The 24,953-nt window shown below is 43.3% G+C and overlaps 1 protein-coding gene across 1 annotated transcript; it reads left to right on the top strand.

The window, feature by feature from the left end:
* Positions 1-1,181: 1,181 nt before the first annotated feature.
* TMEM242 (transmembrane protein 242) lies at positions 1,182-24,330 on the top strand. Its single transcript, XM_056853882.1, has 4 exons — positions 1,182-1,335; positions 5,518-5,618; positions 10,145-10,282; positions 24,214-24,330. The coding sequence occupies exons 1-4, from the start codon at positions 1,182-1,184 to the stop codon at positions 24,310-24,312; spliced, it is 492 nt and encodes a 163-aa protein (XP_056709860.1). The 3' UTR covers positions 24,313-24,330.
* The last annotated feature ends 623 nt before the right edge of the window (positions 24,331-24,953 follow it).

Below are 24,953 nucleotides of genomic sequence, written 5' to 3'. Positions count from 1 at the left end.
TTGTCGTCTCATGACGTGACCAAAATACGACAGCCTCAGTTGAGTCCTCTTAGCTTCTAGGGTCAGTTCAGGCTTGATTTGATCTAGAACCCACTGATTTGTTTTTTTGCCAGTCCGCGGAATCCGTAACCCTCTCCTCCAACACCACATTTCAAAGAAATCTATTTTCTTCCTATCAGCTTTCTTCACCGTCCAGCTTTCACACCCATACATAGTAATAGGGAATACGATGGCATGAATTAACCTGATCTTGGTTGCCAGTCACACATCTTGACACTTCAGAATCTTTTCTAGCTCCTTCAGGGCTGCCCTTCCCAGCCTCAATCTCCTTCTGATATACAATTAAATTTTGGACAGAAGAGAGTGTAGGGGAAGTCAACTTTTCTTTTTTTATCTTTTAGACTGGAAATTCTTATAGATTTTACTCTATATTGTTAAAGCATTGATGAAAATCGATTTATGATGTACGCAATGAGAAAATAATAAAAAACTTTATATATATATATATATAAAAAAAACTCCTTCTGACTTCTTGGCTGCAGCCTCCCTTTGGCTCGATGGTGGAGCCCAGGAAGAGATAGCCTCGAACGACGTGCATTCAGAGAGTGGCCAACCCAATGCAAAAAAACACAACAACCCCGTGCATCCATGGTCTGACCCTGCACACATGGCCTCGAGTCAGGAAAAGCGCAGTTGGAGCCTGCGCCCATCCCTCCGGACGTCGGCTCAGCGAGGCTACCGCTTGGCTCAGCACCCGGGGACGGCTAAGCGATGCGCGGGGGGCTGACTTGTTGACTTTGCTAGGGCGAGAGCGCACGGGAGCTGGAGCCGCCTTTCTTCCCTGTTCCAGCCAGGATGCAGCCAGGATCGAACGCACGAACGTTCTTCGCAGCCAGGATCGAACGCACGAACGTTCTTCCCTGTTCCAGCCAGGATGCAGCCAGGATCGAACGCACGTGCGTTCGATCCTGGCTGCATCCTGGCTGGAACAGGGAAGAACGTCCGTGCGTTCGATCCTGGCTGCATCCTGGCTGCAACAGGGAGGAAAGGCGGCTCCAGCGCCCGTGCGCTCTCGCCCCTGATCTGGGCGGCGCAAGGGACGGGCTCCGCCTCGCTCTGCATCTCCGTCCGGGTGCGAGGGAGGAGAGAGCCTGCGCGCGCCGCCCTTCCGCCCTGCAAGCATGGGGCCGACTCTCTCGCCGGCGAGCCGCGGTGACGCCTTTCGGGGAACCCCCGGTGCAGGGGCGCCTCAGCCTCGGGGGAACCCTGAAGCTGGCGCAGCCCAGGAGGAAGCGCCGCCGCCGCCGCAGCAGCACCGGCTCTTCTTAATGAAAGGTTCTGAGTCCCATCCTCTCTTTGGGGGAAGGGGCGAGAGGGGGGGGGGTTCTAAAAAAGAGAGAGAGGAGGTTTTTCTTAAAACCTTCTTAAAAGGTTTCTTAACACCTTGAAAACCTGGAGGTTTTAAAGGTGTGTTGAAATAGTCCTGCTTTGCACCGTTTAGGGAAGGAGGAGAGTGTCCAGTTATTATCATCATCATCATCATCATCATCATCAACCTTTAATGGCATAACAGTTGTTACAAAAGAGTGGGATCATAAAACTTAACAATAATTTAAAACTAAATTCAGAAAAGAAACAAAGAACAATATGATCAAAGATCAGGACTTCCAAGTTTTTGCACTCTCAGCACATCTGCTAATGAAAGGTTCTGAGTCCCATCCTCTCTTTGAGGGAAGGGGCGAGGGGGGGGGGTTTCCTAAAAAAGAGAGAGAGGAGGTTTTTCTTACAACCTTCTTAAAAGGTTTCTTAACACCTTCTTGACCTCCAGGTTTTGAAGGTGTGTTGAAATAGTCCTGCTTTGCACCGTTTAGGGAAGGATGAGAGTGTCCAGTGATCATCATCATCGACCTTTAATGGCATAACAGTTATTACAAAAGAGTGGGATCACAAAAATTCAGAAAAGAAACAAAGAACAATATGATCAAAGATCAGGACTTCCAAGTTTTTGCACTCTCAGCACATCTGCTAATGAAAGGTTCTGAGTCCCATCCTCTCTTTGAGGGAAGGGGAGAGGGGGGGTTTCTAAAAAGAGAGAGAGGAGGTTTTTCTTAAAACCTTAAAAGGTTTCTTAACACCTTGAAAACCTGGAGGTTTTAAAGGTGTGTTGAAATAGTCCTGCTTTGCACCGTTTAGGGAAGGATGAGAGTGTCCAGTTATTATTATCATCATCATCATCATCAACCTTTAATGGCATAACAATTATTACAAAAGAGTGGTATCATAAAACTTAAAATCCTGGAGGTTTTTAAGAAGAGGTTAGATGGCCATTTGTCAGCAATGCTGATTCTGTGACCTTTAGGCAGATGATGAGAGGGAAGGCATCTTGGCCATATTCTGGTCACGAGGTGTGGGGTGCAGGGAGGTAGTTGTGAATGTCCTGCATTATGCAGGGGGTTGGACTAGATGACCCTGGTGGTCCCTTCCAACTCTATAATTCTATGATTCTGAGGCCATTTTTGCATAATAGTTAGCAGCTCGTTCCAGGCTGAAGTGCCCCACATATTTTTTATTTTTTTTTGCACACTGAACCTTAATTCCGGAAGTGACTGCTTCATATTACTAAAGAGCCCATCTAATGCGACCTTTGGTGTTTGCCGTGAAGAATCCCCCTCAAGGAACCATGCAAAATAACAGCGGCTGGTTAGCTATGCACATGCTAATGGCTATGCAAACAGGAACAAAGGAGCAGGCGAGGGCGGGGGAGTGGAATATCTCCTTTTGTGTTGGGACGGTGAAAAGGCATTTTATAAGTCATATTTTTTAAAAGAGCTTTCAGCGAGCATCAAAATTGACCGTGCAAAAATGGCCTGAGGCTCCTGGGATGCATAGCCCACCCGCTTATTTAGAAGCCCTGTTTCCAACTTCTGTGCGCGTGCGTGGTACTGGTCGTAGCTGCTCAGTGGTGAGCTCATAGCGCTTTGTGCTGGGGTGCTGTTGTTTATTGTTGGTTATTAAATTAAATTGTGGAACTCCCTGCCCCAGGATGTGGTGATGGCTGCCATCTTGGAAGGCTTTAAGAGAGGGGTGGACATGTTCATGGACGAGAGGGGTATTCATGGCTACTAGTTAAAATGAATACTAGTTATGATGCATACCTATTCTCCAGGATCAGAGGAGCATGCTGAATATATTAGGCAGGATGGTGCTGATGCAGTCGTCTTGCTTGTGGGCTTCCTAGAGGCACCTGGTTGGCCACTGGGTGAACAGACTGCTAGACGTGATGGGCCTTGGTCTGATCCAGCATGGCTTTTCTTATGTTCTTATGGTTCACCAGTTTCTAGAGTTGAGCCCTGACATTTTAAGCAAAAGAAAAACGTGACTGAGCCCTGGTTCCAATCAAGATCTGAGAAGGAGATATGCCTACTTCTGTATGGGGTGTCGGAGCAGTCCGCAGGGATGTCTTTCCCTCCTGCTTGCTTCCCTTGGCAGAAAGAGGGAATGCACCTGCAAACGTCTTCGAGTAGCCAGAGGGGAGCATTCATGTTGTCGGGGTTGAAATGTTCTTTTTTTTTCTTTTCTTTTTTTAACATTCCTGGAAGTAAAGAAGCAAGTTATAAGTCTCAGAGTTAACAGTTTCAGTTTTCTTCACTGCTGTAGTTAGGATACATCCAGACTCTGTACTTATGAGGACTGTATAGTTTGTAGGTAGGTTCCTGGGTCCGGATTTGCCAGTAACTCATTCATATCAAAGTGAGAAAGTAACCATTTAGTCACTCGGCCAGATTCAAGAAAATGGATTGGGCAGAACATTTGTACTAGACAAATAGGTTGCAGAGAGGTAAGCGTCTCCCATCAAAAATAAATGAGAGACCTGTGACAGTTTAAAGAGCAAGTCATGATTGTAGAATAAACTTTGGTGGGCTAGAATTCACTTTGTCATAAAGTGATTCCTCTTTAGGTAGACTTACATGTATTTCATGAGGTTATGGAGAATTTTTTTTAAATAGGCTCAGTCATGAAATGCAGGAAATATGGGGGAGGGGCTAAATTACATAACATTCAAATTTAGTCAAGTATGTACAGAGACCATTTATAATGGGAGACTTCCTATCCTATTACTCCTAGTTTTGCCAAAACCTGTAATGGTTGAAGTTTTGTGGTGAAACCTTGATTAATCAAGATGCTGGATATGTAAAGGCAGCTTAACATGTAATGGAAATTCTTCTCTGATGAAATTAAAGGTAAAGGTAAAGGTCCCCTGTGCAAGAACCGGGTCATTCCTGACCCATGGGGTGATGTTACATGTCGACGTTTCCAAGGCAGACTTTGTTTACGGGGTGGTTTGCCAGTGCCTTCCCCAGTCGTCTTCCCTTTACCCCCAGCAAGCTGGGTACTCATTTTACCGACCTCAGAAGGATGGAAGGCTGCGTCACCTTGAGCCGGCGACCTGAAACCGACTTCCGTTGGGATCGAACTCAGGTCGTGAGCACAGCTTAGACTGCAGTACAGCAGCTTTCCACTCTGCACCTTGGGGCTCTTCTGATAAAATTACCTGTAAAAAAAAAAAAGCAGTTTACCTAAATCATCTCTGTACATGTGCCAGGGCAATAAGTATACACAGGCAGCAGTTTGTCAGTGCATATGCACAATCCATGCATGTGTGGTTATATAGATTGGTGGGTAACATTTACTATAATGGATTTCTGCTTTTGTCTCGTATGTAGCAGTTCAAATGGCAGCTTCTCACACAGTGTAAACCGCTGTGCAGGAATTGTCCCTAGCAAAGCTTGACATATTTTCTTCGGGGTCTTCCCAATACTTTAAACAGGTAGTTTCACTGTCTTTATCTGCAGCGGTCCTGTCAGCTGTGTGAGCTAGTGGGAGGTCAGCAAGTACAGAGACATCCTGCCTGAGTACTGTGGGGACTTAGATGCACTCAAAATGTCTAAATCGGAGCTGTGTGGATATGCCTTAAGGACTTAGAAGAGGGGGTGTCTCAGGCACAAGAGGGACAAAGCCTTAGACCCAGCTGCTGGATGCAACATAGCCTCTTCAAACACCAGTGCATGTTCAAATGACAGCTTGGCTTAATTAATGCTGTGAAAAAGCAGGATTACAGCTCTTTTCAGGAGAGGAAACTGACTAGTGTGTAGCAACTCCGCAGAAGCACTTGAAAGTGCCACATTGCCTTGACAACTCTGAGGTGTACAGGACCAGCCTTCTCCTGAACTCTACCTACTGTGTGCTTGCAATTTGTACCCTGGGCATGCTTTTGGGTCGTTCTGGAAGCTGGGCTAGATGGCTGTCCAGAGATTTTGGGTTCCACTGGGATTTTAAGGAACTGTAATGTGTTATACTGTGGCAGCTTGGTAGTTGCCACTTTGCTTTTGGGAGCTACTGACAATTCTTAATTTCAAATAGATTTTAAAAGCATTTTATTCCTTATCCTAGGGGGGAAAGTCTCATTCTTTTAACATCTCTCTCTCTCTCTTCCCCCCCCCCCTTCTGTCTTGGTAGGTGGAGTTTTTCTTGCTACTGTTGCTACTGCAGGAATTCTAGCAGGTTTTGGGACGACGCTTGCCACGGCCAAAAAGAAAAATCCTAACTGGTTCAATAAGGTTTGTATTTTTTAATTGTTTGTGACCATCATTAAAATTTAAGTTTCATAATGTTTTTATTGTCTGGTTCCTGGTAAAGGTATATTTCTTGGGAAATGAAGGAATTGGTTTTTCTTTTAAAGAAGATATCATGTCCAAGTTGCAAAATAAAGCTGGGGCAAGGGCTGATTAAAATCATTGATTTTTTATACCGTGTTTTAAAACCACCTTTTAAAATGGTTCTTATTTTAAAATTTTGGTTATAACAAACGGCCTGTTCTTAAAAATAACCTGGGTTAAAATTCCATCTGAATTCATTTAACATGATAAAATCTGCATTTTATAAACTCTTAAAACTGAATGGTGACCATATGTCAGGCATGTTGAGTTAAAGGCTGCTTTTTTAATGTAACAAAGAGCCATAAAGGAAATACCAGTCTTCTTAGGTTAAGCATTATAAATGACACAACATGCCATGTATGGCTTTGATTACAGATGGCTTTCTAGAAGCCAGGGGATCCTGTTCTATGTATCATCAGCATCATCCAGGGAGCCACATGGTGATCTTGTAGTCTAGCTTTGTGCTCTCCAATTACCTGGATTCTACAGAGAACTGATTTTATCTTTAATTCTTCTACTTCAGCAGAAGATATGGCCAGTGAGAAGGGGGTGGGGGGGTGACACTCGGCTACAGTCACTGAGCAGTGACTGAGGGGGAAGGAGGGCCTCATGCTCTTCACCAGCTGATCTTGTAAGGTGATGGTAGAGGCATGGGGCAGATGTGCAGCTGCTAAATGGCTGTAGTGCCCAGTGTAGGCACGGGCTTAGGACATCTTTGGGAGGATCCTTTTTCCTTTGATCTTTGTTCAGCAGCATCTCACTCTACTGGCCAGGTCTACAGCTGCAGAATAATTAAAGGTAATTCTATGTGTTGCCAGCTCTGCAAAAGCTCTGCAATGTATTAAGTTCAGAAATTATTACTTATGGCTTTGCAGCCAAGAAGCATGGACTTTATTTTAAATTTAGTTGAGAAACACCAGTACCTCCCAGCCTTTGCTCAAGAGAAGATCTTGAAAATTACAAGCCCATCTCATCATGTGTTTAGTTAGAAGTAAGCCTCACTTTTTTCCGTGGATCTTCCCTCCAAACAAGCATGGATAGGACTGTAGACTTAGCATCCATATAAAAGTTGATATTGTTCCCATTTACACAGACAGCACCAAATAGGAATCTGCCTCATCTCTAAGTAGGTACATATATTTTGTGTATATACTATGCCCTCAATCCTAGATGTTAAGTACATAAGCAACTAGAAATTCTGCTTGTTTGAAAAGGCTATCTGGTTTTAAATGGAAAAACATTATACCACTAAAGAATCAGTTGCAAATTCTTGTCCATCACAGATTATTTTTGATTCATAGGCCAGCATGGCCCACCAGAGAATAATGAGGCCTGACCATTCAATACTAAACTAAACTTCATTCTGTAATGATGTGAAATACAGCTGAGCCTTAACCATGGGACTTCTATGACTTGGACCATGGCTGAACACGAGACTCTTAGTTATTGAGGTACAAGAATGGGCGGCATAGATTTAGGACATCCTAGATTGTTAATAAAGACACATCTTTTCTTTTTCTCATACCACCCGCCTGCCATCCCTGATTTTAAAAAAGTTTAAAAATATGGAACATGAGCAAATAACAGAGGTCCATCTGTTTCCCCAGGACTGTCTGTTAAGATTTTAATGATACTGAAATGCGCAAAACGCCCTAAAAAATTAAACTTTCGCATTAAAGGCAGCAAGCAATAAGCATGTGACTAAAAATATATTTTCTTAAAATAGTAGCTTATAGCAGCTTTTTGTCTTTTATCAATGAAATCCTTTCTTCTATGCCAAAGCAGTGTGGAAACTCCAGAGTGTTTTTTCTAGCAATTCGTTCTTCACTTGTTTTGAGGTTCTAAATAGCTTTTGCGCTCATCATATGACAAAAAGAGTTCTGTAAACAAGATAACTCTCTGAGATGAAAAGGACTCAGATTAGTTATTTCATGTACAAACATTCTTGAACAAATTGCCGATAAACCCAGAGCAGTATTTTTCCATTATTACTTTTAAAAATACAATTCAACACTTAAATCAAGCATCCATGATATATCTCATTTGAAAACTCAGTGTAATAGTATATAAGAATGTTGAGCTTAATTTTATGTGCTCTGTCTGGACTTTTTAACATAAGAAATTTCACATTGTAATGTGTCATGGATATTTGGACAATTTCTGATACAAATATTCATGAAATACTTCACAAATAACTAAATTTATACAGTTTGAAGTATAATGTGAGCATCATATATTGTGACAGCAATCTAGAGAGTTGGTTTACATAGGTACATGAGCAATATTGTACAGCTCTCCTTGTTTGCTCTCTATATCACTCAATCTGGTTGAACTTTAAAAAACTTTTAAAACTTTTAAAAAGACTAGACTATGACAACTGGGAAGGTTTATGAAGTAGTTTTAGTGTCTGATGAAAGTTAGCAGCTGAAAAGGAAACAAATAAAGTGTGTTCATGGCTTTTGGATTTGCAGTTGTGGTACTCCATAAACTTTTAATATATTTTTTTCCAAAATCTGTATGTGTATCTGTATTTTGCCCATCTAGATTAACCATATAGACTTTATATTGATGTCAATATTTAGTTATGGCTGCTACCCCAAAGAATTCTAGGTGTTGTAGATTTATGAGTAGTCATTTATTATATTTATATCCTGCCTTTCTTTTTCAGAAGGAAAAAAACCACATGTCCGCTAACAAATAAGGAAAATTATAATACAAATAGGTAAAAACTGGCCAATGGAAGGGAACTTGGCTTTTTGTCCTACCCTTCCTCTCCTGCAGAGTGGCAGGCTGCTGATAGAAGGGATGGGTCAGGCAAGCTGATTAAAATTGCCTGGCACACACTCCCTCTCCTTCATTCACAAACTATAGGAACTATAATAATCAGGGCTTCTTAAAAGGAAATTAGATGAGATTAGTTGAAATGTGCATATGCCCTAGGCCAGGGATGGCGAACCTTTTAGAGACCGAGTGCCCAAACTGCAACCCAAAACCCACTTATTTATTGCAAAGTGCCAACACAGCTAGAAGTCCACATGGGGCTAGGGGTTGCCAGGTCCCTCTTTGCCACCTGTGGGAGGTTTTTGGGGTGGAGCCTGAGGAGGGTGGGGTTTGGGGAGGGACTTCAATGCCATAGAGTCCAATTGCCAAAGCGGTCATGTTCTCCAGGTGAACTGAAATAGCAGATTTCCTGCTACTACCTGGAGCTTGGCAACCCTGCATGGGCGACTGAGCGGGGGAAGGAAAGCAGCTGGAGTTTGGTTCTTTTTCCAACTGTTATCTTCATACGAATTTAAAAAGACTGTTATGCGGGGGGGCTGATGGTGGGGACAGCCCTCTGCACACACTCAGAGGCACCTTCGGTTGCATGAACGAGCAGAGTGGAAACCTGAGCTAAGCAAAGGGCTCGGCTCCAGCACAAACGCCAGGCGGGCCCCCGTTCGGCCCTCACCGCCAACCCCCTGCGCTGCAGTCACCAACCAGCCTGCCGCAGACGGCTGCCCAGGCATCCTACTCCCGGTTCAGCCCCGTCCCGGCTCCACCTCTTCCAGTCTTCGGCAGAAGGCTCGTCATTGTCTTCACTTCCAGAGCGCGCAGCCAGCAACTGTGGAGAAGGCGCTGGGGAGGAGTCTGGTGCTTCCCGGAGGAGCCGGGAAGGCACCGCTGGTCCCCAGCCTCTTCAGCCAGGGGAACGAACTCAGGCGAACTCTGTGCTGGGGTGACGGCGTGTGTGCCCACATAGAGGGCTTTGAGTGCCACCTTTGGTACCCGTGCCATAGGTTCGCCACCACTGCCCTAGGCTTAGCATACATATGTTTGCAGATCTGTAAAAGCTTGTGAGGAGCCCCGTGGCACAGAGTGGTAAGCTGCAGTTCAAGCTCTGCTCTCGACCTGAGTTCGATCCCGATGAAAGTCGGTTTCAGGTAGCTGGCTCAAGGTTGACTCAGCCTTCCATCCTTCCGAGGTTGGTAAAATGAGTACCCAGCTTGCTGGGGGTAAAGGGAAGATGACTGGGGAAGGCTCTGGCAAACCACCCCGTAATTAAAGTCTGCCTAGGAAACATTGGGATGTGACGTCACCCTATGGGTCAGGAATGACCCTGTGCTTGCACAGGCGACCTTTACCTTTTAAAAAGCTTGTACTTGTGAAAAGGTGAGGCAAACAGTGCAGTCCTAAATACAGTTGTATCCTTCTAAACTCACTGACTTCAGTCGATTTTAAAGGGTACAATTCTGCTCAGGATTGCACGGTTAGGTCCCAAAATGTAAAGTTTACCTGAGAGCCATTTGAATATTCTTGCACTGCTAACGTAAGCAGATTTGCAGCCTCAGAAAGGAAGAACTCATCTTAAGATGACAGTGTAAGTGTGAACTTATAAAAAGTAATTCTCCCCCACCATTTGCCTATTTGTTTTTTCACCATTCTAGGGTGTAGTTGCTACAGCCGCTTCACCAGAGAGTGGTGCGTCACTTGCCTTACGAGCCCTAGGATGGGGTTCACTGTATGCCTGGTGTGGAGTGGGACTGATCAGTTTCGCTGTCTGGAAGGCTTTGGGTGTTCACAGTGTGAGTATCTCTTTGCCAACAGAGACTATGGAAACACCAGATTCTGTAACAGTACTAACCTACACTGATAGTTGCTCCCCTGTCTTCACAGATTTGTGTACAATCTTATTTCTCGACCGTGTGAATGTGTTTTGGTGTGCTTGACTGTGGCTTTATTTATGCAGTGTGTTTCTGTACTGCTTTTTCTAAAAAAGTTTACAGCAGTTCTCAAACGTAAAAATCCATGTGCAGCACAAAATTAAAACATCATCTAATGCTGAAAGAATTGCATATAAAACCCACATTCAGGTAAATGCTCCTCTAAAAAGGTTTTGCCTTGCACATCTTTCTAACTGCAGAAGAGAAGGGGCAACCCTCATACCGTTGGACAGCATGTTCCAAAGAGATGGAGCTGCCACTGAAAACATTTTGCCCAGGCTGAGGCTGTTTTCGCCTAGTTTAGGAAACCAAATGGTGGTCCTTGAAGTAAGAGGGTCCCAGACCATCAAAATAAATGAATAATGGCTGCAGTTAAAGCAACAAAGCATGGGAATTTGCTTTGAGATAGTGATTTTTACCCCAAAATATCACATAATTTGGGCAGGGGAGAATGACAAAACCTGACCTAAATGCAAACTGCAATCTTAGACGTTTCTAGCTGTTGAGCTTGTTGCTGTGGTATCTCGGAAGCCTGTAGTTTAATTGTTGTTTATACAGCATGTACATGGTATGTCACAAATAATATAAGCAAAAAAGAAAGATCCCCGCCTCAAGGAGCTTGCAGTCTACATTTTGGCAGTGAGGGAAATGGTGAAGTCAGGTGAGAGGCAAAGGTGACCATGGGAAAGGCTGAGGTATTGAGAAGTGAGGATAGCAATGGATGAATTTGAGCAAGTGTAGTTAATGTATGTTGGCTTTGTTTTGTAAAAAGAACTATGTGTTTATGTTAAAAAATGCTGAGTTAGGACCTCATGGCTGATTAGAGGCTTACACGTTCTTTTTCTCTCATTGTGTGTAAAAAAAGTTGGGGGCTAAATGAGCTGCAGGCCTAAGGGTCACAATAGTCAGATGGCCAGTTCAGCACCACCGTTTTTCATCCATGATCATAAGAAATGGTGATTGTGTGAATGCACCTGAATCTCCTACAACCAAGGTTCATGTCTGTAAATCTTAAAACATTGGCCTGGAAGTAGAATTGCCAGTGCTGGGATTTAGTTTATTTGGAGAATTTTTAAAATTCTGACCAGTACCCAATCAAAACTGGGTGATTACAGAATGGGAATCATGATGGGTAGCCGTGTTACTCTGTCAATAGGAGCAGAAAAGAACAGGAGTCCAGTAGTGCCTTGAAGACTAACAAAATTTCTGGCAGGGTATGAGCTTTCATGAGCCAACAGCAAACTTCTTCAGAATGGGAATCAGGCTTCCTTTGCTGCTCTGTATCTGGCTGAAGTCTTCAGTGTCCCAGCCATTCAGTGTTGACTCTTCATGGTAGAGAGGGCACGCCATTGAAGACTTCAACTCCAAGGACTGATCCTGCATTAAGCAGGGGGACTAGATGGCCTATATGGCCCCTCCAACTCTATGATTCTATTCTATTCTTCTGGACAAAACAAAGCCTTTTTGGTCTGTCACAGAATCTTAAGTGCAAACCATCATTTTGGATTTTTGCAGGAATTATTTTCTCTCTCTAACAAGACAAAGCAGAATATATTGCTCCATGCTATATTAGATATTCTTCCTAGTAACAAAGCCCAGTAAGCCTAGCTTAAAACCATGCTAGTGTTAGCATATGATAAGGCTTTCTGATCTCTCTTTGTAATTATTCCTCCCCCCCCCCCTGCCCTTGTCGCTCTTGGTATAAATCTTTCTGTCAATTGAATGTAACATTTCATACCTCTGCTGTGAAATGGCCTTTGGCTCACAAAACACATATGCAGCAATAAACTGATTAGTGTTTTAAGGTGCTGTAAGACTCTTTGTTATTTTGGTAGAATTTCTGGTTTTTCCTGTAAGCCACATAATCAGTTTTGGCCACAAGCAACTTGTAAGTGTTGCTGTTTGTGTATTTTTTTTGCTTTCTGGCAAATGAGCTGTTGTGCTTGGAGAATTTGTTCTTAATTTCCATATGTGAACAGTGATGCAAACCATGTAAATGAATGAGTTCCATTAACTTGCATACCACAGCTTGACAACAAGGGATCAGACAAAATTCAGTTTCACTAATGTCTTGATACCCAAATGCAGCATTAAACTTTAGACTGTAGAAAATTGTGCTTTGTGGCCAGAAATACCGCTATACCAGCATCTACTGAAAGTGATGTGTGGTAACTTGAGTCACTAAGAAAATGATAATGGACAATGCCTGACTGATTTAAGACATTACCAAGAAATCCTTTTGTCGATCAGAAGTAGATCACTTTCCAGGAGTGAGCTATTCTGGTGAAATATTCAAAGGAAGAACCCGCCAAAGATCACATACACCAGTTCCCGGATGAATTGGAACATGCATCTGTGTATAAGTGTATGCTCATTAGGAGAGAAAAATTCAAAGACCCTCGTTGCTCAACTGGAAAGTGTCCTGAGGATGGGTCAAGTACCTTTTACTTCAGGAGGCTTGCTTTCTTGGCTTAGGAAGGTAGTTGAATCTATTAACACTGCAGGTGTTGGTCAGATGGCAGTACCTGGCAACTGTGTTTAATGGACAGAAACCATGTGTGTTGGTGCATTGCCATCTCTGGATTGCCAGAGCTGGATCTTCTCAGTCAACTGAAAGTAGGACTACGAGAAACAGTCAGCAGACCAGCCAGTATACATTAAACATTTGTAAAAAGTATTTTCTGGCAGAAGCCCTTAGTTTTCTATATGCTGAACAGCAGCAGCATCTTGCAGTTCCGGAACTGAAGAAGCAAAGAAGGAGAAACTAATACAGAACTTGTTTTGTGCAATATGTCTGGCAGCAGTGCTGCTGCTTTAAAGGTAAAGGTAAAGGTCCCCTGTGCAAGCACCGGGTCATTCCTGACCCATGGGGTGACGTCCCATCCCTACGTTTCCAAGGCAGACTTTGTTTTGCAGGGTGGTTTGCCAGTGCCTTCCCCAGTCATCATTCCTGACCCATGGAGTGACGCCCCATCCCTACGTTTCCAAGGCAGACTTTGTTTTGCAGGGTGGTTTGCCAGTGCCTTCCCCAGTCATCTTCCCTTTACCCCCAGCAAGCTGGGTACTCATTTCACCGACCTCGGAAGGATGGAAGGCTGAGTCAACCTCGAGCCGGCTACCTGAAACCAACTTCCGTTGGGATCGAACTCAGGTCGTGAGCAGAGCTTTTGACTGCAGTACTACAGCTTAACACTCTGCGCCACGGGGCTGCTGCTCTAGTACAGAGTAAAATAGCATTAGGTGCTCTAGTGGTTGTGACATGCACGCACCAAACAATACTATGGTGTTGTTTTGAAAAATGGAATATCTTTATTGAACACATTTTTTAAAGAAAGGAAATCTTCACTAGGTGACATTGTAGGCACAATGTGGAAATACACGTACGGAGAGAGTGCAGGTTAAAGAGGTGGTTGGAGAAGACTTCTTGGGAAGTCCTTCATTATACTACAGCTACATCTGCTGGCAGGAGAAGAAAAGAGCCAATTTTTTGAATTTCAAACAGCAGTGTTCCATTTGCAGTTTTAATTTGCTTTTATTGGTTGTAACATTAATCTTTAAGGCATTATTTTTTTCTTTTCAAACATATTGTGTTAATGGGAAGGCTCTGGCGCTCTCAATTCCTAAACACTCCAAGGCATGAACTGCATGTTGCATGCTAAAGTATGTAATGGTGCCCTAATGCCTGGTTTAAAGCCGCTAAGCTTCTTCAGGAGGAAGAAATTCAAAGTGGAGAAGCAGTGAGGAGGGAGGGGAAGTACTTCTGTATAGGAGATAGCATGCTTGGAAACAACTTCCCCTTGAAATAATTTGTGCCTAGGTCAGGGGTATAGTACACTAGTGTCTGCAATTCCGTTCTGACTATTGTAGTGTCAGCCAGTCAAGTTTATTTACGGTCAAAGACCAGCAACAGTTGACATAGTTCCAGCCATATTAAAATTATTGGATATCACCATTATAATAATACAGCACATCTCTTATCCCAGGTGATAAATCCCTAGTCTAAATACATGACTATTGTACTTGACTCCAATTTACGGGCAAGGACATCTCCTAATCATACACACCTGCACATAATTTGTTAAAATACAGCATCAGCAAAAAGTACTTTTAAAATAACTAAATCTCTATCCATAATTGATAAGAGTGTTTAAAATTTAAGCTAACTTCTTCTGTCTTTTTGAGCATGCCAGTGCACAAATTTTTGCCACCTTAAGGGTGGTTTCATTGGAACAGTCGGCAAGGCAGAGGTCAGTATAAAAGGAATTTAGTCTACTGGATATTTGTGCAATATTGGGCTGATAAACCTAGATCTAATCTCCTGATAAAACAACAATCCAGTAAGACATGTACAATAGTTTCTATCTTGCCTGACTGGCAGGGACAGAATCGCTGGGCATATGGAAAACGTGTGTATCTCCCTTCAACAGGGGCAGATGGGAGTGACTATTGTAGTGAAATTTCAGCCAGGCATTTGGTGCTTTTGCAGTTTCTTGCACCATGGGGTTCCTGGATTGTAGAGATTTTTACTGCATTCAGCTTTATGGCAGTTTAATCTTCCTCACTGTCTCAGAGTAGAAATAAGACTAATGATATAATGCCGGCATCCACTGCATTATTTCTAGCTTTGTTGTATTTGCTGTAGTACTAATGGTGATAATCTGTGGGAGTTCTCACTAGGAGAATGGGGAGATTCATGCCACCACTACCTATTGCAGTGAACCAGCACAAAAATTATGGAGACAGTAGATTTTCATTCATCCGTAAAGAGCAAATTGCAAGTATACATAGCTGCAGCAGCCACAACAGAAGTCATGAGTTACAACAGAGCCCAGGACCTGCTGCACTGGAGCCCAGGAGCCACACTGGGCCCAGCAACAGCTCCACCAGAGCCCAAGATCTGCTGCAACTACTTTCGAGCCCGGCAGCTGCAGCAGGCCAGGCAGCGGCTATACCAGAGCCCTGGAGACACAGAGGGCACTGTGAGAAAGTAAGGGGGGTGGGAGAGATGAGATTCCCCCTCCCTGCAGATCCCACGGGTCCACACTTGTAGTGTATATTCTACAAGTATTTTATAGGTGGTATAAGTAGGAGCCCTGTGGCGCAGAGTGGTAAGCTGCAGTACTGCAGTCCAAGCTCTGCTCATGACCTGAGTTCAATCCCAATGGAAGTTGGTGTCTAGATCAAAGGAAATAATACTACCACTGTACTCTGCATTGGTCAGACCTCACTTGGAATACTGTGTCCAGTTTTGGGCTCCACAATTTAAGAAGGATGTTGACAAGTTGGAGCGTGTCCAGAGGAGGGCGACCAGAATGATCAGAGGTCTAGAATCATGCCCTATGAGGAGAGACTTAAGGAGCTGGGTTTGTTTAGTCCGGAGAAGAGGTTAAGTGGTGACATGATAGCCATGTTTAAATATTTGAAGGGATGTCATGTTGTTGAGGGAACTAGATTGTTCTCAGTTGCTCCAGAGACTAGGACACGGAGTAATGGATTTAAACTAATAGAAAAGCGATTCCACCTAAACATTAGGAAGAACTTTCTGACGGTGAGGGCTGTTCGACGGTGGAATGTGCTGCCTCGGAGGGTGGTGGAGTCCCTGTCTTTGGAGGTCTTTAAGCAGAGGCTGGATGGCCATCTGTCAGGAGTGCTTTGATTGTGGGATCCTGCATGGCAGGGGATTGGACTGCATGGCCCTTGTGGTCTCTTCCAACCTTGTGAACTTGTGGTTTCAGGTAGCTGGCTCAAGGTTGACTCAGCCTTCCATCCTTCTGAGGTTGGTAAAATGAGTACCTAGCTTGCTGGGGGTAAAGGGAAGATGACTAGGGAAGGCACTGGCAAACCACCCCGTAAAAGTCTGCCTAGTAAACATTGGGATGTGACATCACCCCATGGGTCAGGAATGACCCGGTGCTAGCACAGGGGACCTTTACAAGTATGCACTGCAGAATATGGGGGCAAACATTTCTGAATCAGTGTCAACTTTTAGCCTGAAATTAGGTGGCTGATTAGCTTATTGCGGTAACAAGCAAAACATTTTTCACATACCCATAAAACTGTAGTTTCTATACATAGCAAACCTGAATTTCCAGCCTCATGTAGCACTCAGGGACAGACACTGAGGAACTGGCAGGATTGGATCTGATTTATGTGGATATATGCTGGCAAAGTTGCACTAGTTACTACATAACATATATAGTAGTCCTCTGCCAAGTCTCCTTTGGTTCTTCCATTGTTCTGCCCTGCTTCTTTATCCCTCTGTGTTTAGCAGGGATTTTTTCTGCTGGCTTAGAAAGTGGGACAAATGATGAGTATCCTCCACACATTGCTCATCCTTGGAGATGCAACGAAACAGGTTAACTGTACCAACAAATCAGTGTGTGTATGTCTGGTGAGGGAGAAATTTATACAACGTACAAGTCTCCTTGCCCTTTGTATTAGTATTTGTATTAGTAGGATGAGGGATCCCTCCGTTGTGTAGAAAACCTAACTTCTGTTTTCCTTGTGGTAATCTACCAACCTGCCAAGGTTTAAATTTTGTCTTGTACAGCACTTTGCTCTCCAGAAATATTCATCCAATAATAACCGAACAGGGACATTATGTTCAGTAGATTAGCGAGCAAGAGATGTGTGCTGCACAAGAGTCTTTGTCTTGAGTCTTGGAGCAAAAGTGCATTTTTCCTCCCCCAGAATAATTATAGGTGAATTGTAAGTATCATTGTGAAGCAGTTATTTTAAGGGAAAGTACCTCATGATGACAACCTCTGTGCTAGCTTTAATTCCAGTTCCCATACAATGATAATAGCTATATTATGTCAACAGAAAAAAACCACTTGGGATAAATGGGTTATAGTTTTCCAGCAGTTATGGCTGAATTGCAGTAATTTATTTTTAGCCAGAGGTAATAAGCGATGTATCTTTATATTTAATTAAAGCTGCAACTGTAACACTTGCCAGCTATTGAAACATAACTTTGCCTTTTTGCCACTCTCGGCTAAAGTTTTTATTTATTTTTTCTTCAAAAAGGCAAGAAGAAAGCTTTCAGAATTTGTAGTGATCCATAGCAATTAACAAGCAAGATAAACTGAGTAATAAAAGCTCTTTTGCTCACGATGCCCTCAGTAAATCAGTTTTTATCACCTCAGAAAGCAGATGCTATCTTTTATTTCATAGCAAGGATGATTCATAAAGGATATTTGTGCTTTAAAAAAACGTTATTACTGCGTATACATCTGCCAAATGTGAACGGAGAAAAATACTGTTGGGTGGGTTTCTGTGACCTTATAATTTATAATCTTCATGACAGAATTTCGTATCTCTTTGTTTTGCACATACGTTAACCTTTAAAAATGCTAAAAATAAGTAGACATTGTGTGCTTTCATTATGTGTAATTAAAGTGGGGAATAATAATTTAAACTTATTTTGAATATTTATATTCCTCCCCTTTTCTTATAACCCGAACACCTCATAAGAACATAAGAAAAACCCTGCTGGATCAGGCCCAGGCCCACCAAGTCCAGCAGTCTGTTCACACAGTGGCCAACCAGGTGCTTCTAGGAAACCCACCAGCAAGATGGCTGCAGCAGCATTGTCCTGCCTCCCCACAATTAAAGCCATAAACTCAAAAAGCAATGCATTAAAAACACAGATCCCAGTTTACTATATTCGGGCAAATCACATTTAAGTTCTTTAGGGCATCAAAATCTTGCTAAACACAAAACTTTGAGCTTGTTTCAAGCAAGGGTGGGTTTAGGTACTTACCTGCCTTGATACTTGATACTTACACTAGCTAGCTGTTAAGGCCCACTGAAGATCTAACGAGGTTACTGTATATACTCGTGTATAAGCCAAGTTTTTCAGCCCAAAAAAAGGCTGAAAAATCCCAACTCGGCTTATACACGGGTCAATACGGTAATTTGGAGCCGCCTGAATCGTGCTCCCGCCGGCCAGCTGATTCCTCCCACCCCCCCAGCACGCTCCCGCCGGCCAGCTGATCTTTTGAATTCTTAGATCTGTCATTCCAAATAATCTATGACTATGTACAGCAATCTGAGACTTGAGAGCTTTCCTTTAAAAAGAGAATTTTATTTCCTTGTCTTTGTTAGATATCCGCTTTTACATTGGTATAAAATCATTCAGAAGCAATGCTCTGCTTTACTTAGTGAATTAGAAAAACTAGCTTCCCTGTTTAATAAGGATAATGTTCTGCATACTGCGATGATTGGTATGACAGTGACATTGTTTGGGGGGAGAGAATACATCATTAGCAGCATCTTGCAGCAATACTTTAATCAAAACCAAGACTTTTAAACTTTGTAGAGAGCTCCCTGTCTCATCTTTATGCCATACAGTACAGAGAAGAGCTCATGATCTGTTTTTACTGCCAGTCAGGCCTCTGGTTCAAAGAAACTCATTTGCTTTCACAGTGACGCTAAATGTAAACTGTTCTTAATGGAATAAAAGTTGTTTGCAGCCATGCTTGTCCAAAGTCAGAATCCAAACAAACAAACCACAGTCCGCATAATACCTTTACATACCTTTATAATACCTATTAGGATCAGCCAAAATTATAGAAAACGGCATGTGAGTAGGGTTGCCAGGTCCGACTTGGCTACTGGTGGGGGATGAGGGGGGTACCGTTGCTGGATCCAGGTTGGGAAGCTCCTGGAGGTTTGGCGATGGAGCCTGGGGAGAACAGGGACCTCAGTGAGGTATAATGCTGTAGACTCCACCCTCCAAAGCAGCCATTTTCTCCAGGGGAACTGATCTCTGTAGTCTGGAAATGAGCTGGAATTCCAGGGGATCCCCAGGTTCCACCTGGAGGCTGATGGCATCCCTACATGCAAGCTTTCAAGTTCAATGGAACTCTTTATCAGGCTGGATGTTACAAAAAATAGAGGTGGGGAAGTGAAGCACAAGATGTAAAGTCAATTAAAGCCAAATTGGGTAGCTTGACCTCATGTTGTGGGTAAATTCCCATATGCACAGTCTCTTGCTAGTTCTATTCTCTTTCAGTAGACTCATTCCTCTCAGCTAAATAGAGGTATTTCCAAAAAAGAAAAGTTGCTTGCAGCCATGCTAGTTCAAAATCCAAAATCTATTAGGTTAGTGTAATAATCATTGAAAGAGGGCAACCTACACTGTTGTTCCAGCCTCAAAACTGGTTTCCCAATACTACCTGGATACGATTTAATGTGCTGTTTTTAACCTAAAAATCCCCATATGGCTTGGGCCTTTCATGGTATAGGGCATTGATGGCGAACCTTTCAGAGACTGAGTGCCCAAACTGCAACCCAAAACCCACTTATTTATCACCGAGTGCCAGTGTGGCAATTTAACCTGAATACCACCCCCAGAGGGGGCCCAGAGGGAGAGGCTAGGGTTGCCAAGTTCCTCTTTGTCATGAGTGGGAGGTTTTTGGGGTGGTACCTGAGAAGGGCAGGGTTTGGGGAAGGACTTCAGTGCCATAGAGTCCAATTGCCAAAGTGGCATTTTTTTCCAGGGGAACTGATCTCTATTGGTTGGAGATCACTTGTAATAGCAGGAGATCTCCAGCTAGTACCTGGAGATTGGCAACTAGTTGCTTAGTGTTTTCTCTCTACATATCAAGACAAATGGAAAGGTGTTTGGAGGATGGCTTGTGGGCATTTCAAAGGTGGAAAAGGACTGCACGCCCCTCCGCCCGCACTGACCCAGAGGGTGCCGAAGAAGCCGCTGGAGGGAAAGAAGGAAGGAAGGAAAGAAGGAAAGGGAGGGAGAAAGGGAAGGGAGGGGGAAAGGGAAGGGAGGGAGGGAGAGAAAGAAAGAAAAAGAGAGAGAAAGGGAGAAAGAAATGGAGCGAGGGAGAGAAAGAAAAGTAGGGAAAGAAATGGACGGAGAAAGAAAGAGGCCACTCAAGCATGGGAGGTTTTGCCTTGGATTTGCCACTCTCCAGATGCACATTTTCCCCCATCCGGGGCAGGGCAGAGCCGGAAAGGCCAGCGGCTTGGAGGAACCGCACGTGCCGGCAGAGAGGGCTACGCGTGCCGGAAGTGGCACCCGTGCCATAGGTTCGCCAACACGGGTATAGGGAATATTTTGTCCCTTCAGCCTCATCACAAATGTTAAAATCAGTCATTTTCTTGGCTGTACCATCCATGTGCCATGTTTGGTCAGCAAGTGCCAGAGACATATTCTCGGTGGTTTCTCTCACAATTGTAAAACGCCATGCCCCTAAAGATCCAACAAAGTCTGAGCCAAGACTTTCTAGAAGAGCTGTGAAATTTCCATCTTTTGAGTTTGGCATCAGGTGTGGGGTAACTTTAGCTAGTCTTAAATAGGTCTTTTATTGAGTTTTTGTAGGTTGTAAAAAACTATTGTTACATGTCCCAACTGGGTGTCATTGAAATGATGAAAAATACAAATTAAATAGGAAAGCAATAACCTTACCAGGGTCTGAGATCGATGACCCCTGTAGAATATTAAACAGAAGAATATCCTCTCAGGGAATAAAAACCTAAAAATTCCAACAGACAAGCCACTGTTAAACCCCCCCCCCCAACAATTATTAATAAATGTAGAAATGTTCTGCAGTGGCACAATTGCACTTTTTCATGTGACATCTTGTCAGTGATGCACAGTTATAAAGCAGATCGGAATGAAAGATGCTTTTAGGGTTCTCTGTTTTTGCCTGCTGATTCAGGATAATTAGGTTAAGATGAGCAACAGACTGTGATCTCTGTTAAGAATTATTTGACGTGGTATTGGTAGATTATATCCTTTTTATAACAAGAAAGACTGACATCCTGAAGTGGAGCAGTCGCTGTGACTTTTTTTTTTCACCCATTGAGGGTAACCCCCCCTTTCAGGCAATGTGAAGAAAATCATAAGTTCTGCAAAGTGAAATTTTCTTCAGAGAATTGCCTTCAGGAGCTGAATGTACAGAGATCTTAAATCAAGTATTGTGCATTACCAATAGTTCATATAGGTTTAAGACAAGAAACAGTATGTTAGAATGGTATCAGAAAATGATTTCTGCTAGGCTTGAGGTATTTGGGCAGTGGCCTGTCACATGCTAGAAGAGAAAGAGAAGGATTTCCCCACTAAGCATAGTAGTCAAGAAAGGTCCTTCACGTCTACTTAAGCAGCCGCTTTAGGCCAAAATATTTTAATCAAGATTAACAAACTTGGCATAATTGAAGCCCACGAGGGTTCTTTGCTGGGAAACAAAACAAGTATTGTGGCCCTTTTCCTCTTTTGAGTAACCTCAGAGGATCCCCTTCTCATTCCCTTCCTGCTAATGAGCTCTGTCAGGCTTGAAATTCCTTTGGCCTGTTGTCTTTGAATAAGAGTTTTGTACAGTTCTGGTTAGAATAATCCCTTTTCTATTATTAACGCAGCAAGGCTACTGTGATCAGTAGAATTCAGAATAGCAAATTACGTAGTTGGTGTAGTGGCTAATAGTGGTGGTTTGGTGTGGTGGAGTCTGATCTGGAGAACCGGGTTTGATTCCCCACTCCTCAACATGAGCGGTGGACTCTAATCTGGTGAACTGGGTCGGTTTCCCCACTCCTACACATGAAGCCAGCTGAGTGACCTTGGGCAAATCACACTCTCTTAGCCTCACCCACCTCACAGGGTGTCTGTTATGGGGAGGGGAAGGGAAGGTGATTTTAAGCTGGTTTGAGTCTCCCTTAAGTGATAAAGTCGGCATATAAAAAACAACTCTTCTTCTCCTTCTTATATTATTAGAGTTGAACTTCTGCCACATAGTGCTGTGAATAAAGCAATCTTTTCTTAGAAACCTCTAGCCAGGAGATTCTGTAATTGATTTAGGCAACCAGTTCCATTGGTCCATTGACCATGCAAACAGGATATTATTCTTAGGAATCCAGTTAACTGGACTGCTTATTTGGGCAACCTTGACTGCAGTCCAACACAGAATTAAGCAAGCATATTTAACTCTGTGGAAATCCTGTGTCAGGGTTTAAGGTCAGTCTTTAATTTCTCCTCACTTAGGTCTAGGGTTTGCAACTCTTTACATCTTTGTGACTTGATTTATCTGCATCATTATTCAAATATAGCCTCTAAGTAAGCACATAACTTCAGCTGAGACATAGCTAGTGCTGATTATGATACTCAAACCTATTGCTTCTTGTTTCTCGGATCAATTGTTTCCAATAAGTAAGGCATATGTGAATACAGATGACTGTATTAGCCCTTATTGTATTGCTTGCCATTAGACCTTAATCAGTTTCCCTTACTTCTGGACTATGGGAATGGGAAAGAATCTGCATCCTTCTTTTCTGGTCCAGCACAACTATATATCTGATAGTGATGTGTGACCCCCCCATCTGCGGATACCTAAATCCACGGATCGGAGCAACACAGACACTAAGACAGACTTCTCTGCAAACTTGAGGGGACTCCCCAGGTTTGCCAAAAAATCTGAAATGTTTAAATTTCCCCCCAATTAAAAGTTTAAAAATTTAAAAATAGTTGTCTGTGCATATGCAGCCAATGCTGTTACTTTGCTGTGGCGGAGCACAGTGGCAGCTGCAGAGGAGCCCTGGAGCCTGCACAGGGGCAGGCTCCAGGAGCCGCTCCGGGCCAGGCGGCAGGTGCCAGGAGCGATTCTGGGCTTGGAGCGTCTCCGAGACCCTGCTGCTGCAGCCGGGCCCTAAGGTTACTTGCGCTGGCTCAGCAATGCAGGGGTGGGGATGGTATTTCCCCCATGAGTTTCATGCCCCTCCCCATTGTAATGTTCCTGAGGTCATGTGCATTTGTGTTTTCCCTTCCCTTCCTCTGGAGGTTTTCTTTAATGAATTCGTTTTGAGCTTGATCAGTGCTGGTGATATTTCCTTATAACTGAGGACTGCAGCCTTATTTCATGACCAGGTTTCAGTCTCTGATTATGAGGGTAATCCTAGTTGGTATTAATCATGGTTAGCCTCAAAATTTATGTAACATGACATCATGATTGAAACAAACTGCTTGGTCAATCAGAGTTCTTTGGTCAAGGGAGCAGTAGGTAGACAAGCTGGAACGTGTCTAGAGGAGGGAAACAAAGATGGTGAGGGGTCTGGAGACCAAGTCCTTTGAGGAAAGGTTGAAGGAGCTGGGTATGTTTAGCCTGAAGAGGAGAAGACTGAGAGGAGATATGATAACCATCTTCAAGTACTTGAAGGGCTGTCATATAGAGGAGGGTGCCGAGTTGTTTCCTGTGGCCCCAGAAGGTCGGACCAGAACCAACGGGTTGAAATTAAATCAAAAGAGTTTCCATCTAGACATTAGGAAGAATTTTCTAACACTTAGAGTGGTTCCTCAGTGGAACAGGCTTCCTCGGGAGGTGGTGAGCTCTCCTTCCCTGGAGGTTTTTAAGCAGAGGCTAGGTGGCCATCTGTCAGCAATGCTGATTCTATGACCTTAGGCAGATCATGAGAGGGAGGGCATCTTGGCCATCTTCTGGGAATGGAGTAGGGGTCACTGGGGGGGGGTAGAGGGAAGGTAGTTGTGAATTTCCTGCATTGTGCAGGGGGTTGGACTAGATGACCCTGTTGGACTAGATGACCCTGTGGTCCCTTCCAACTCTATGATTCTATGATAGGTGCATGTGTGTGTCTTGGTGGAGGGTCCCCTTCCTAGAAAAAATGGGGAAAATATATTGAGAGAAATACCTGTATGTAGGAAACCTTGGGTTTTACTTGTTTGAGTTTCTGTCTCATTACAGCAAAAATAAATATTTGATTGATTATTTGAAAGTTCTCCTACATGGATGTGTTTAATAGATTTATTTCTCTACCCTCTCTTGTAGATAAATGAATTCCGGAACAAAATTCAATCTATACTTCCATCAGTTCCCAAAAATGCAGAGCACCCAGTTGAATGGGAGGACATTCTGAAATCCAAGTGACTGGCACATGGAGGCACTTAAAAGTTGCTGAGAACTGAAGTTCTGTGTATACGAAAATGGGCTGCTGTGAAGAATGGAGAAGAAAGAATCACAGTCAGTTGCACACACCACAATGAAGCCTTAGTTTACTCAAGCTAAAATTTGTTCTTTGATTGTGGTATGAACTATAACAATGTAGATGAAGCGAGGCCTCAAGCCAATATGAAGAAGTGAGCTCAACAAGTTTCAACAAAGAGGCAAACCTCAGTGGTAAATTTTATTATAATTTGGGGATGGTGGTCTTTTGGAGGAGTGCAGATCAAAGGCTCCGGCTGCCACTCACTTATTCATTTAGGGAAAAAGGCTACTGCAAGCAGGTGAGCTGATGGGCAACTGCACCGTCCCTCCTAACAGTGGCGTTAGAAAGGCAATTACAAGAAATAAAATGCAAACCAATATCAAATGTCAACATCCACTAGCTGCACTTGAATTGCAGTTAAACTGGACAACATTTGTATTTGATTTAAATTTATTTTTGTACTTGAATTTAACACTTATCTTGTTGAATCTGATTTGATTGTGTCTACTTGATTGTAATGGCCTTTGGCTTTATACAATACATCTGTACTTACCACTAGCTGAACTGGCTGTACTAGAGTCAA

The sequence above is a fragment of the Euleptes europaea genome, chromosome 7 (assembly GCF_029931775.1).
Source record: "Euleptes europaea isolate rEulEur1 chromosome 7, rEulEur1.hap1, whole genome shotgun sequence".
NCBI lineage: Eukaryota > Metazoa > Chordata > Lepidosauria > Squamata > Sphaerodactylidae > Euleptes > Euleptes europaea.
The sequence above is the reverse complement of the archived record's forward strand: the minus strand, read 5'-3'. Positions and strand labels throughout refer to the sequence as shown.